The following is a 14,752-nucleotide window of genomic DNA, read 5'->3' on the forward strand; positions in this document are numbered from 1 at the left end:
AGAAAGCCTAAATCCCCCTGCGGAGGATGGTACCAGTAAGAGACTCTCAGGTTCTCTCTTGGCTACACGTTAATACAGAAAATTGCCTTTCAGAGAGGAAAGGCAGGGTTCCTAAGGGTGAAGTCAGGTGTGCCATAGGGATTGACTCATCTCAGCTCTGTATCTTGATAAGGTGGAAGCCACTCAGTGGGAGTTTCTACCAATTATGCTCATGCTGGGTCTCCTGACCAAAAAAATAAGACTTTAGTCTACAGAACTACCAAACCAACATTGTCTGCAATTATCTAGTTTGCCATAACAGATCTCTCAATTAAAACAATAACTTAAAAGGTAATTGAATATTCTTATGAAAGGAAAAATGGCTAGGCAGTTATAAATGACCTTTCCAGAAAATTAAGTATATCAAATCAAAACTGAAGGCAAGTTAGCCAGGTCATCTGTCAATCTTGCAGGATATTATAAACCTTGCAGTATATTATTATAAACCAGAAAAAAATTGAAATACTATAACTAAAATGAAAGAGTATCCACCTATACAAATTTCATAGTGCAAAGCTTCATAAAATCAGAGGAGGACTCAGAGCAACTGGAATTAATACATGAGGGAATAGTTTACTATTGATAGGGCTGATACTGCCACCTATTTTTAAGACTTCCAAATGCTTGCCCCAATTACACCCCATTTTCAATTCAATGTAACTTTTGCCAGACTTTAAAAGGGGAGCTCTTCAACACAGGTGTCTGCTGCCCTTATTCGTCCAAAGCGCTTCAGACACCCAAAGGTTTATCTTGCGATGCAATCAACCACTGAAGTCACTGCTCCCCCAAAGTCTACAGTTGAAAACAGAAGACAGGCGGAGCTTGAAAGGCAACAGAAATGCAAGGAAGTGACCTGATTTCCCCAGAATCAACAGCAAGGCTAAGAATAGACTCCTGAACTCCTCAATGCCAGCTGAGTCAAACCATTGTCAAATAAACACACATTTGTTTTTCCAAGTGTTCAGGATTCCATCCTCACAGAGTATGCTCCCCATACAGGTGATTATGTAAGTATATATACAAGTCCAACATTCTTGTACACAAAACCACAGATTTTCTGCAGGCACACTTCCAAAGACATTCCACCAGGCCACCTGTCACACTCTGCTCAAAAAACCTGCTTGGAAAACTTGGCCTTCAGTTTGTGACTTTTTTTTTTTTTTTTTAAAGCAGAACTTGGTTAATTCCCCCATGAGTCACACAGTCCAGCGTGTGTCTTTACTTGACGAGTTAATTGTTAAGTGGAATTAAACAGCACAATGTTCTCTGGTCACATATTTGCAGGGACTTGGAGAACACCCTCTCCTCCCTCGCTGGCAGTGGAGGAGGGAATGCCAGGGCAGCTGTGCTGCTGGCTGGGCTTTTATACCGGCACTATTTTTAGCTGTTATCAGCTGCGGTGCCCAGGGCCAATCGTCGCCCAATGCCTGCAAGAAACTCTGCTCCTGTCCAAACTTCATTCTCTGCAATCTCACAGGGAGGAGCCAAATGACTGAATTTGCTGCTCCAGACTTCTGCTGTTCGTTATACAGGCTCATTAACACTCAGCAAAGCAAAAGTACATGAATAGTTAGAACCATGATGAAGTTTCTGATTCAACAGATAAGCACCCTGTCTATATTTAGTGAAAATAAGTAAATTTAAAGTGCCTCATAAAGTCCAATAAAGTATGCAATCCTGCAGTATGAGATATATATATACATAAAATAATCTGTGTGGTTTTTACAAAAGTGATCTTTTTTATGTCACTTTGTAACTGTGCACTATGTAAGTAGAAACCACTCATTGCTGATTATTTACAAATCCATGTGCTCATCAAAGGGAAGAAAGACTGATGCCTCTTCAAAATAGGTCATATGGTGTCTCACAAACTTTTGGTACTGGACCTTTGTCCAATATATTTGTTTAGTATCTTTCCACAGAAATACAACCCTGTAGTAACTTCAGGCTTTTGAGAAACTGCTGGTGGGGTTAAACTGCTCAGACATAGACCTCCAGGGCCATGTTAGATGCCCTGGGGTATCCTGCCCAGCCTCCAGCAGTTGCTTTTCTTAGGAACATGTTAAAGCACTTGAATCATTTCCCCAGCTGAGAAAGCTGCTCTTTCTCAGATGGTACCTGCTCAGATTTATCCAGTGATCAGAGCTCCCTGTTAGTTGATCTACCACTTAATGACTCGCCTCCTAGAAATTTAGACTGGATGAATTCCTTAGGACAGTCTATGTTGGGTCCCAGGGTGTTTAACTAAAATAGATTGTCTCTGAGGTTTGCGAATGACCATTTCCAGCCAGAGAAAGAATTACTTCTTCTCCATATTCAACGTCTGTCCCAACGTGGAAACAAAAGAGAAAAGTAAGCAGTTCAGGCCAGCGTTCAAGAAATTTTCTGTCTGACAGACAATCTTTAAAACGGACTTCACAAATTTTACACAAATGAATCCCCAAATCCAAACAATCTTCAAACTGCCTGTACAAAGTATGCATCAAAGTATCTTGAGTAACATCCTCTCTGCACTGAATCAGTGCAAAACTTTTATTAATTTCAACACGGTTTACATTTTCAGCCTGAGCATGCTACTATTTAGAAATATCCCTGAAATCTCACCAAGACTCAGTGAGCAGACAGCATATTAACTGTGATATCCATTGAATCATTTGATTAAAAATACTTGCCCTACAGCCCTTTATAATATTCATCTGAACTGACAAGTTTAATTTTCTTCAGTCCCCAAAATGACAGACTGACACATTAGATGATGAAATAAAAAAACAGCAATTAGTTTCTTATAGTTTCACACCTTACATCTAAATTTATCCATGATTTCTCTATACAACAGTTTAAATTAGGTAGTATCTCTATCTTCGTAAAGCAAAGGATGGCATTTTAGTGTTGTCCATTGAGCTTGCTCTTTCTTAAACACTATGGATTCTCCTCTAAAGGTTCATCAGCTTTCAAAAAGCCCTGCTTTCTATTCTTCCTGTTCCCAAAGCACTGAAGTATTTAAGTAGAAACATAATGTTACTAATTTAAAATGATTGAGAAAAATGTGAATAAAAGTTCTTAGATGCTAAAACATTAGGCATGTGGTTTATACTTGTTATGGATAAGCATCAGAGCATTCAGCATGCTGCAGCATTGAGCTCTTGAATAACTTACTTTTTTAAACAACTGGGATATGAGTGCAGTCTTCATTCTTAATGGGCTTCTTGACGGCCTGTGAAAAAGCCCATGATATGTACAAGAAAGGTTACCTTCCATGCCTGAATCACAGTGTGATAGGAAAAAAAAAAAAAAAAAAGGCTAAAAAAAGGACTCTTAAGTCAACAAGCCTACTCTATGAAATTCAGGATTCCTAATTATTTTCTCTAGTACTTACCTGGAAAGTTCCTAGGTAATAAACATTAAAATTAGGAAGAATTTCTAATGACATTAAGAAAAAACAATTGTAAGTTTAAATTATTTCTTCTGGTATTCCTATTTAATGATGACTTGCCAGTATTATTTTGACACCTCACATGTGAGCACAGGTCAAAAGAGAGATTAAATACATATATATTCAAATGCAAAAAGCATCCACTCCTTCCATTTGCTTTTCAACCAGTCCTCAAGCTACAGACATATAGCACTGAGCTTCAGATGCTAAGATTTCCCAAAGAGCAGTAACACGGACAAAATGTCCCACCTAAGTGTCCATTAAGGATCCAGCCCTCTGAAGCTGTTGAATTTAAGATTCACGACCGGTACCTCTGAGCACTCTTGATACCAATGGGCCAGTGGGAAATATGCCCTGTTAGTGCTCTGCAGGCACACCAGGGAACCTTTCAATGTTGTTAGAAAAACATTATTGTTGCTGAAAGGAAAACAAGTGTCAGGATAAGTGAAAAACTGTGGAAGGCACCAAGAAATTAATGAAGATTTTTCTGATTGACTCTAATGTGTTTATATCAGGACATTTCACCTCAAATAGAATGATGTGTTTACTTAAACAATCATAGGTATATTAAACCAGGAGGTTATTAAAAGAATTTTTTTGCTGATTGTTTAGTCTAGCTGTAAAAGTGGAAGCAACCTGAGACAGGATGCAGCTGTGAAAAAAAAAGCACCTTTGTGGAAAGAAGATATGTGCAGAAGGGGATTACTGACAACTAGCAGAAATGGAGACAAAAAGGACTGGCTGGTTTAGCCCCAAAACATCTGAGGATGACTAAGCCTAAACTGATTTTAAAAAGTGCTAAATGAAAGAATGAATGCTAATGGACCATGCTGGCACAAGAACAAGGATCTATTAGCTGCACATGAATAAATGTCATTCGGAAATTAGAGTAACGTGTCAAACCATCAGAGCAGTGACGTTCTGAAACAGATTTCCAAAATGAATAATGGCCACTTAGTTTTTAGATCGACCTTGATCAGTTTATGAATTGCGTATTATACGATGAGGCTGGCTGTGACAGAAAAGGCTTCTATTTCATGTCCTGAAAGGTCACCTCCAGACCCATGAAATTTTTTTCAGGTTACCAGAAATCCAAAAAAAATCATCTTGGTGACTGTCCAAAGATTTTTAACTTTCTGTGCCTCATTTTTTATAATGAGCAGGAAAATGTTGTTTGTCTCTCGGAAGATGTATTCTCGAGTTTTACTTCATTAACACTTGTAGACTGCTCTGAGGTGACTGCATGGAGGCTGGAACAGAAAATCAATTAACTTGTGAATCAAAATCCTGGTTTCAAACACTGCTTGCCTGTACTGAAACCAGATCTATGCACTAACCAATTCACTTCTCACCTATTCCCAATTCACAGAATCACAGAATCGATTTGGTTGGAAGAGAACTCTGGGATCATCGAGTCCAACCTTTGCCCTAACACCCCCATGTCAACTAGATCATGGCACTAAGTGCCACGTCCAGTCTTGTCTTAAACACCTCCAGGGATGGTGACTCCACCACCTCCCTGGGCAGCCCACCCCAATGCCTAACGACCCTTTCTGTGAAGAAATACCTGCTCATTTCTAGCCCGAGCTTCCCCGGCGAAGTTTCAGACTATGCCTTCGTGTCCTATCACGAATTGCCTGGGAGACCGACCCCCCACCTGGCTACACCCTCCTTTCAGGGAGTTGTAGAGAGCAATCAGGTCTCCCTTATCCTATCACGAATTGCCTGGGAGACTGACCCCCATCTCACTACACCCTCCTTTCAGGGAGTTGTAGAGAGCAATCAGGTCTCCCTTAAGCCTCTTCTTCTCCAGACCAAACACCCCCAGCTCCCTCAGCCGCTCCCCATCAGACTTGTGCTCCAGGCCCTTCACCACCTTCGTTGCCCTTCTCTGGACTCGCTCCAGCACCTCAAGGGCTTTCTTGGAGTGAGTGGCCAAATCAAGTTCTGATTGAGCCTCGGTGTCCCTTCTAATCATCTCTCTACACGACCTCACAACATCCCTATATTCCTCCCAAGTTACCTGACCTCCCTTCCAGAGGCCATATATTCTCTTTTTATCCCTAAGCTCCAGCCTAAGTTCTCTATCTAACCAGGCCAGTCTTTTTCATTGTATCATTATAACTTCATGAAGGTCACTGACGTCTTACAACATTATCAGAGATGTACCAAGAGTCAAAAGTCAACCATAATTGTATCATTAATTGATACGAAAAGGATCACCTAGAGATCTAAATACAAAAATCACACCTGCAGATAACAAATCAATGACTCATTTTAGAGTGATATGCCTGTGTTTAAAAAAGGAGTGCCGGTTGTCGGTCTTGAAAGGATGCTAAGATGTCTCTGATTATTTTATCTGATTAAATTAGACTGTCCAGTGAATAGTTGAACTGTCCAACATTGCAATGTTTGTTCACTATTTCACTTCAATTGTTGCTGAGCGTGGATACTGAAACAAAAATGAAAATTAAGTAGCCTAAAAAAAAAAAAAATCAGTCTGAAGTTTCTTTCCAGATATCTATTACCAGAACTAACTTCTAGTCAAATCTAGTACTCCAAGCTTTGTATTTAAGCTGTCACTGGTGGCATTCAGTTTATTTAACTACAGGTGACCATGCCACTGTATTCAGTGAAAGTTTATGGCCTGATTTAGTTGCCTAAACCTAGATACCCAGCAGCATTTGAGAGGCCCTAGGATAGCTGAGGAAACCTGTAAACATACACAAGAATGTATGGGAGACCCATGGCCGCCTACAGAGGGAGCTGGAGGCCAGGAGGGAAGCCTTAAGGCATCCAGAACAACACTGGATGCCTATGGTTGGAAAAGTGCATTAGGCCCCTACTCAGTACAACGAATGGAGTGCACCGAACAACTAACCTCACCCTACAGCTGATGCCTACACTTGGCCATATGAATTAACACCCCCTTGTACTATTTCAGATAGCTTTTTGTTGCAAAAGTAGCCTAGACATCATGCAGAGATGTAGTTAACAGCTTACTGACACACCTTAAGTTGGGTGAGCCAAGTCTAACCCCTGGTATCTAAAGAAAACAAAAAGCAGCACAGAACAGCAGCTTTCCTCTTACAGATTCAAAAATAATTTACATATATCATTAGCAGTTGCTCTGCAGGGATTATCTATTATTTTGTGTTTGCAAAACATCAGTCTCAGTAGAGCTGCTCTTTAGGTACTTCTGCAAGAAACAATTAAAAAAAAATACAAATCCCTCTATATTGGACAGACACCGTTTAACAGCTGACAGTACTGCTACATAGGTAAGTTTTCAGGGACAGCAAAGAAGTAATCAATCCACAAATCCAAACATTTTCCTCTCCTAAAATGTAGGATCTGAGAAGTTTCAAAAGAAAAGAACGATCCAAGCTGGGATAACAGTCTTATTTTCAGAACATCAAAGAGGGAGTCACAAAAAGGAAAACATGAGGAAAAGAAAAAAGTTAATAAATCCTGGTTTAATTTTCTCTCCGTATGACCTACATATTTACATTGTATTTGCTATTGCTGCAATCACTGTGCAGTAACAATTTCCTAGACAATACAGGTCCGTATTTTGAAGCTGTTGCTACGCTACTGTGCTATACCCAGCCACAGTCGCTGCTGGAGCCAAAAGCTGAGGGTGGCACGAGAGTGTCAGCTGAAAATTGATTCATGGACCTTTCCAGAGGCAGAAAAGGTGCATGAGCGAGGCATAGACTCAGCAGAGGTCAGAAGCAAGACCTTTTACCCTTTGTATCCAAAAGATTAAGCAAACTGCTATGCCCTGCTGCTAAAGCACACGCTCTGTTCATGACTGATAGTCAGGGAACTGGATATTATCTGTAACAGAACGGCCATTCGCTAATCTTTCCACACATGCACACAGAGTAATTCAGATAAGCATAAATCAAGCTATGAAGAGATCCACAACACAGTTTTCCTTCCCAGAAAGAAGATTTACATAGCTACTAGGTTTATATGTTAAGACTTAAGAGATTACCAGTCTCCTATCCATGACAGGGTGGAGGACGTAGCCATAAAGCCATGTTGTATGGTGTGGAGGTATTATAGGTGTATCTCTATTTTCTGAGTTAGCACAGGAAAAGCATTGGTGATAGTATCCTTCACACCAGCTTTATATCACAGCATCTCTCCGACTCCAGAACCATACTGTTTTCAGTGATGCATGATCAGAATCTGATCACATCACTAAGAAAAACCTAAGGCTCTTGAAGTCAAATGGCAGGCACAAACTGTGCGATAGTACTGCACTACAGCTCCTTGCAAACAGGCGAGTAACACATGGCTGAGACCCTTACAGAAGCATTTATTGGGAAAACACCAGGGCTAGAAGATGAACTTTGTAATCCTAAACAAAATGTTAAAGGATAGACAAATATGCTAAAATACAGCAGATGAAGTGTGCCAACTAGAGAGCAGCAGAGATGATGAATTAGAGAGGTGCTTGCTGTAGTAGTTTTTATCAGCACTGCTAAATATACTAACTGTACCTGAAAACAAGAGCTTAAGAAATACATAAATTAACTGGAGAGAGACTGGAGAAAGGTCAAAAAAAAACCCCTAAACTGAAAAAACCCAACCCACAACACACCAAACCACTCAAAGTTTAGAAATGACAACTCAAGCTTGAAGGCAGGCTGAAGGAATTGGATTTGTTTAGTTTGGGAAAGCAAAGATTGAATGAAATTTGATATCTGTCTTCTAATACATAAATAGGTAAAGGACCTATCTATTAAAAAGAAAGATAGCATCATTCAGAGCAATGAAATTTTAATAAAAGAAAATATTTGTCTCAGGAAAATAATTAAGCATCGACAGAGACTAATTGGTATAAATGCTGAATCTGCATCACTGAATGTTTTCAAAGAAGCATCTCTTGGGGATAGTCTAGCTAAGACTGAGAGCAGGAGGACACATCACTTGATATTCCAGACTTGTCTTTCTATACTTAATTGTACTTGTAAACTATCTTAAGTAAGTTTATTTGCAGCAAAAAAAAATCCACTAATTTCATTAAAATTATCAAAAAAGGTATCATGTTAGGATATTGGTTTCCTATTAGTCATTTCTTGCCATGCACTTGTTAACTTCAGCGTGTTGCATCTTGGTCTGTAAATCTGCCATGAATGGAGAACTCTGAAAATAGTTCTTGGATCTTTTCCTTGCTCAAGTTGCTCAGTCAATACTGTTTAAAAGGTGGATTATGAATCATTTAACCTTTTTCTAAGCTTATTCATAAGACCAAAATAATATTTGCTTACTTCCATTAGATTTATTATAAAAAATATTTTTAAAAGCTAAAATGTCATGAAAAGCCAAATTACTATAATTTTATGTACATCTAGAGAGTTACACCTGCTACTTGGCTTCAGCCAGAACTCATTTTACTACCCGCAAACCTCACTGGAGAAGATATGGTTTAACACCAGCCTTATGTGCTATATTGGAGTCAATTAGAAGACTACTCGGCTTGCGTGGCTAAAAGGTATTTGGACACCCAATTACACTTGCAAATATCTACTACGCCAAAATTGCAAGTACAGTTGTTTTACTCTGTAGACTATGACTGTAGTAAAGAAATAAGTGGCTGAAAATTTGAAAAACTGATGTTCTCACTAATGTCGATATCCATCCCTTTATTTGAAACCCCCTGCAGGACTTCCTACTGAAAACTACAAATGTTCATCTGTGCTGGGTACCCTTTTACTTTGCATCTGCTTCTACAAGATGTTCAGTTCCGCTCAGCAAAGCGCCAGCATAACCACCAACTTAAGACTGGGCATCCACGTGGTTACATTATGATTTGGTTCTGCTCTTTTCAAATAATACATGCTAAAAATTAGTTATGTCCTGTAACTTCATGTTCTAAACTATTAATATACATTTTTAAACAAAACTTTCTCAACAGATACCAATATGCTCCACTAAACAACAGAAAAGCCAACTCAATAGGAAAAAGCATGATTTTTGCTGTGATACAAGTGATTAATCTTACTGTCCCTGTCAAGAACATGGTCTGTCATTCATAAGAGTTCAGCTCAACATTGTGAGCTGGCACAGGGCTGTGCCATCAAGTTAGAGCCCTCAGACCTTCCTGACTTGGAAACAAGGGAGTGGGAAGCATCTTGGGGGAAAAAACAGAAATGCCCTTTCTTTCCCAGCTACTGACTTAAAGAAATTTTACTAAAGGATGCAATAATCCCAACAGAAACTGCTAAAAGTTTATGTTCTGATGTACAAAGAAGTTAAAAGCAGTATCTTTCTTAAAACTATATTCTTAAATATAAGCACTGATACCCAGTGAAAGGACAGGAGGCAATGGGCACAAATTGAGATACACAAAATTCCATTTAAACATAGGAACACACATTTTTACCATAAGAGTAGGGCACGGGAATAGTTACACAGAGAAGTTGTGGATTCTTCTTCTTTGAAAATACTAAAAACCTGGCTGGACATGGCCCTGAACAACCTGCTCTAGGTAATCCTGCTGAGTAAGGGGTTGGATTAGATGATCTCCAGAAGTGCCTTCCAGCATCCATGACACTGTTACCCCAGTGCAGTGATCCAACATGCATGCTCACGGTGCTAAACCACTGTATTAAAGTGGTATTGTTTGCATAACACAAGGTGTTTATTGCTCAGGGTAAAGCATTACCTTCCTTCTTTTGGGAACTGTGCTCCTATGGCACAAACGTGTACAGAGAAGGTATAATCTGTAGCTAGCCTCAGGTTGTCAGTAAACCAGAAGGGCAATAATTTTGTTCTGACAAGAAAATAGAGGGACTATTCTTTAAATAACAACTCAAGTTTCAGGAAAACAAAAAGTTAAAATTTTCAAAGAAACTCAACCTTCAGAACAAACACACTGCTAAACAGGGAAACATAGCATAGAAGTGCAAAGGTTGGACCTCTGAGCAACAGTTACAATTAGGTTAAGCTGTCCTATGCGCTCAGTAACACAGCCTGTATGTCAGTCATATTGCTGTTTAAATTTCAAAGGCTTTTGTTTGAAGAAATTACTATGTGAAATTACTATGTACTAAGGTGGCTGTGACAAGCCTGGACATGCTGGATTCACACAAATATCCCCATGTTGGTACATGCTATATTCTGCTACTAAAGGTACAGGGAATTCCTTCAGGAAAGCCAAAACTTTTTACCTTATGGCACATTCTGAAATAGGCTACCGACAATGACGTGGTTACCAAGTACTGATAACCAGTGAAAGATGAGTTAATGTGACTTAAAACATTTTCTTGGTGTCTAATAACAGAGAACGGACTACAAAAAGGATTATTCAGTCTGACTGAAACTATGGTCCTAATGCAACAGCACTTACAATATTCTGAATAAGTTAAATTTCTGTTTTAGGCAGTGCACTGCAACTAAGCCAGCTAGACTATAAGTTAGATACCATTTAATCTTCCCACTTTCTCTGGTTTTCAGCCAGCAGCGACCTCTGTCTGACACTCCCGCTTCCAGCCACTCACAGAGATTTATTACTGCCACAAACAAAGGAAGGAATAAACAGTCACAGAATTATCATTACCACCATCGTCCCACAGCAAAAGGCCCTGCTGTCACTGTTAATTTTTGCAGAAAGGAGCAAATCCAGAAAGTGAACCCAATTCCAGAGCAACACTGGCCTCAGGTGAACCAGAGGCCATATGAGAAGGGAACAGTCTACGAACAGCAGCCATTGGCACAACTGTGAGATTTCGTTCTTATGTGCAAGAAGCAATAGCCCTCAGGTATTTCACAATTCTTGTTATCTATTACTCTATGACCTTCCATTTTATAGGTGGACTTTTGCTATCTAGATAATTAAAAGATAGCGAAGCTGGATCTGCACTCCATGGAGTTAGCGCTTTATTACCTTGATACCAGAAAGAAAAGCAAAACTCCAAAACTGAAATGTCATCATTTTCTGAAGGAATAAAACACTGTCATAGGAGTTCAGTTCAGCAACCTGCACAGAAGCATCCCCTGCCCTGCCCATCAGGCCTCCAGCCCCTGCTGGAGAAGGATCACAGCATGGATCACCTGAAAGCCTCACGTCTCACCTTCCAGCCAGGCAGGGATGTCTTGGGGCTCAAGGACATCTAAAAGGCACGAGGGCACTTTTGTTTCAGCAAGTGAATAGAGTCCAAAGTTTGTGCTTCTCTCTAGACTAGCCGATAAGCCCTTTTATGGGATACTCAGTACTCTACACAACAAAAGTGAGGAAAAGGACTTCCTCAGTCCTTCTCCATGCCAGTTCTTTTTAAAATGCCCCTCTTACCACTTTTCAGAAACTCAAATTAACCCCATCATCTCTGCTTGAATGGAAGCATCTGTATGCGTTTTCTCTTTTCATGCATAGAAAGAGAGGACACCATTATTTTGAAACAAGAGGAACAGGAAAGGATAAGGAATAGAGAGAGATTATTTTAAAGCCAAAATACAACACTCATGTTGCTAATGCCATGCAGTTGCTAACAAACAAAACATACTCAATTGCTGCGACTTTTAAAACATGTATGCGGGACTACAAGCAGAGATACGAACTACAACCAACACCACAGATCTTACTTTATCCATATAATTAACATATTTTCAGCAACGACCGTGATCCAGTCACAGAAATAGGACAGCTGCCACTTCAGAGAGTCGTACAGGGTAAGTACTCTGAAGATAATAAAAAGGGCAAGTACCCTCACACATGGCTCTCACAGCCCACTTCTACAGAAATCAGTAGCAAAACCCCCTTGTAACAGTATGCATGGACCCAGAACAATTCACGACCTAGCAATTAGTAGATATTCCCTCTCCTGAAGGATACACATCTTTTCACAAGAGTAGCTCCAGTTACATTGAAATTCAAGAGAAATGGCTGAAGTTTTATAGTTATTCTTATGCAGCATCAGACTAAGTAACCCGGTAGCCATTTCTGTTTGGTTGGTTGGTTTGGTTTTTAAATTTATCAATAATTTAAATGATCTACCTTTATGCAAAAATTACAAAAGTAATCACAAAGGATTGTCACATAGAGGAGACAGACATGAAAGGGGAATAACATCAACTTTTCATCTACAGGAAGACATGACACAAAGGAAAAATATTTAAATAACTTTCTGAATGCATTCAAAAGAATCTCAAGATTCTGTTAACACTTTATGGAAGCGCTCTCCTTTATCCTACAAGCAAATGTAAGATAACTTTTTAACTAACTCTGTTTTCCAAGAAATCCAAGATTTACAACAGAAATGAAATGAAGCATTAGGAGCGTTCACCAAGCCATTTGATCTCCTCAGGCTTATACAAGATAATCAGCATTTCACACCAATGCAAAGGTTATAGTGTGTTCTTGCTTAAATAAACTAAATTAACCAAATTGCTGAAAACACTTCTCACTAAGTGTGGGCACAAACTCTCATATCCTGCTTCCAAAGCACCTGCAGAACTGAGGAAGAGATTCTGATAATCTTATTTATGTTGAAAAGTGAAAAACTTCACAAGACTTCTGTTGAAATAACGGAGTATTACACCCATGGTGTATGGTCCTATTCAAAGGAAGTAAGAACTTGACAATGTATCTCTTATGTAGTTAAAAAGGAGGAACTGTCAAGTCTGTGCTACGGCCTAATAAATACTGAGAACGGCTGAATACAAGAGCCTTTATGAAGGGAAGCATAGTGTTTATTTAAGAATACAGGTGTTTACGGTTTAGGAATTTAAGTAATACTTTACAAGGTTAGAGAAAGTGTGGAAGTCCCCTCAGTAATTTATATCTAACTTGAAATAAATGAAAAATACATGTTAAAATTGTCACGGAAACACATTAATCTAAGTATTGGAAGAAATAAAAGAAAGGCCTCTTTCAGGAATGAGCATTTGTGGAAATTTTATTGCCATTATTTAAATTATGTATTTAGTTTTCTTCATAGCATTAATAACTATCACTTTTGAGCTATTAGCTACTAGAGGGAGAGTGAAACGCAGAGATAGCTGAACTATCTTAACTAAACCAGTTCAAGTAGTAGTAGTCTAGCTGTAACAGCAGGGAGATTTCACAGATTAAATGAATTGCAGCAACAATCAGAATACTTTCACCATACTCATACTTCCACTTGAAGTAAAGAAATCTCAAGCATCTCCACATATCACAAATCTTCTCTTTCTGTGCCTTAAGATGTAAGAGATAGGTGAATGGATCGGTGCCCTGCAGTACACAGGCAGCAATGTCGGGAACAAAGCAGTGGGCAGCTGTATTTTACAGATCTGGAGGACATATACATTGATTTGAGGTTTAAAACTAGTGTATTGTTAGAAGCACCCAAGCTCTTACCTTTACAAACATGAAAATCTCATAATCTTCCTGAAAGTTGTCAGTTTCTCCAAAGTTGTTGTTAAGGGGGAACTTGAGGGAAGTTGAAGAGTTGGAAGAAGTGCTCTGGCTCCGATGCAACTGGAAATCTGGAGGAAAATGCACGTTGCTCTCAAACATCATGCCCTCTACATGTTTATCTTCCAGAGTTGGGCTCATCAGATTCATCTCCTGGTATGGGTGGTCTTCTTCAGCATCGTGGTGAGATGAAGAAGAACCATCCTCCCCATCAGCCCCATGCTGAGAGGCCACAGAATCACTACAGCTATCTTCTGAGCTCTCTTCACTACTATCCATGCTCTCTGGGAGAGTAGTGATGGAAGAAGGAGATGCTGGATCTTCATGGGCATGATCATAATGATTACCCCCTTTGTCTTCCTCGGAGTCTGGAATTTCACAGATACTGGTGTCATTAACATTTTGATAAACATTGGTAAAGACTTTATCTTCCATGACTGCTGGCTGGTGAGTTTTGCCTGCCTTCTGGTACCTTCAAAGACTACAATTAAAGTGAGATGTTGACAGACAAACGCTCTTTAGGAGGAAGCAGAGCCTGTGGTGTGCTTTCTGAATGCTCTGCTACACATGACAGATCTCCAACAATCATTTACTGAGAGCTTTAAATCAACAACTACACTTCCACTGAAGTAAAAGATAGGGCTGTCTCACTTTTAACCCCTTAGTCAATCTGACTGCTGGTAACTATATCTCAGGAGCTGTAATCACTTGTTCTTCCAGATATAGCCTGGCCAAGTACAGTGAAAAACAGCTGAAGCACCTATCAATACTAGAAAGCTATGGTTAAAAACAAGTCAAAACCAGTTTTACTGGAAGTCTTAGGTACATTTTGTGTAAAGAAGCAGAAATGCAGACTTCACCATTTGCCCATA

The 14,752-nt window shown here is 39.4% G+C and overlaps 1 protein-coding gene across 1 annotated transcript in view; it reads right to left on the reverse strand.

Annotated features, from left to right (window-relative positions):
- The window catches only part of CLIC5 (chloride intracellular channel 5), a 72,842-nt gene extending 58,527 nt beyond the window's left edge, over positions 1-14,315 (reverse strand). Inside the window, exon 1 of the mRNA XM_009710282.1 lies at positions 13,824-14,315. Coding sequence (XP_009708584.1) covers positions 13,824-14,315 — 492 coding nt within the window. The remainder of the gene's footprint in view (positions 1-13,823) is intronic.
- Positions 14,316-14,752: the final 437 nt, after the last annotated feature.

This window comes from Cariama cristata, unplaced genomic scaffold (assembly GCF_000690535.1).
Source record: "Cariama cristata isolate BGI_N322 unplaced genomic scaffold, ASM69053v1 scaffold10831, whole genome shotgun sequence".
Lineage (NCBI taxonomy): Eukaryota > Metazoa > Chordata > Aves > Cariamiformes > Cariamidae > Cariama > Cariama cristata.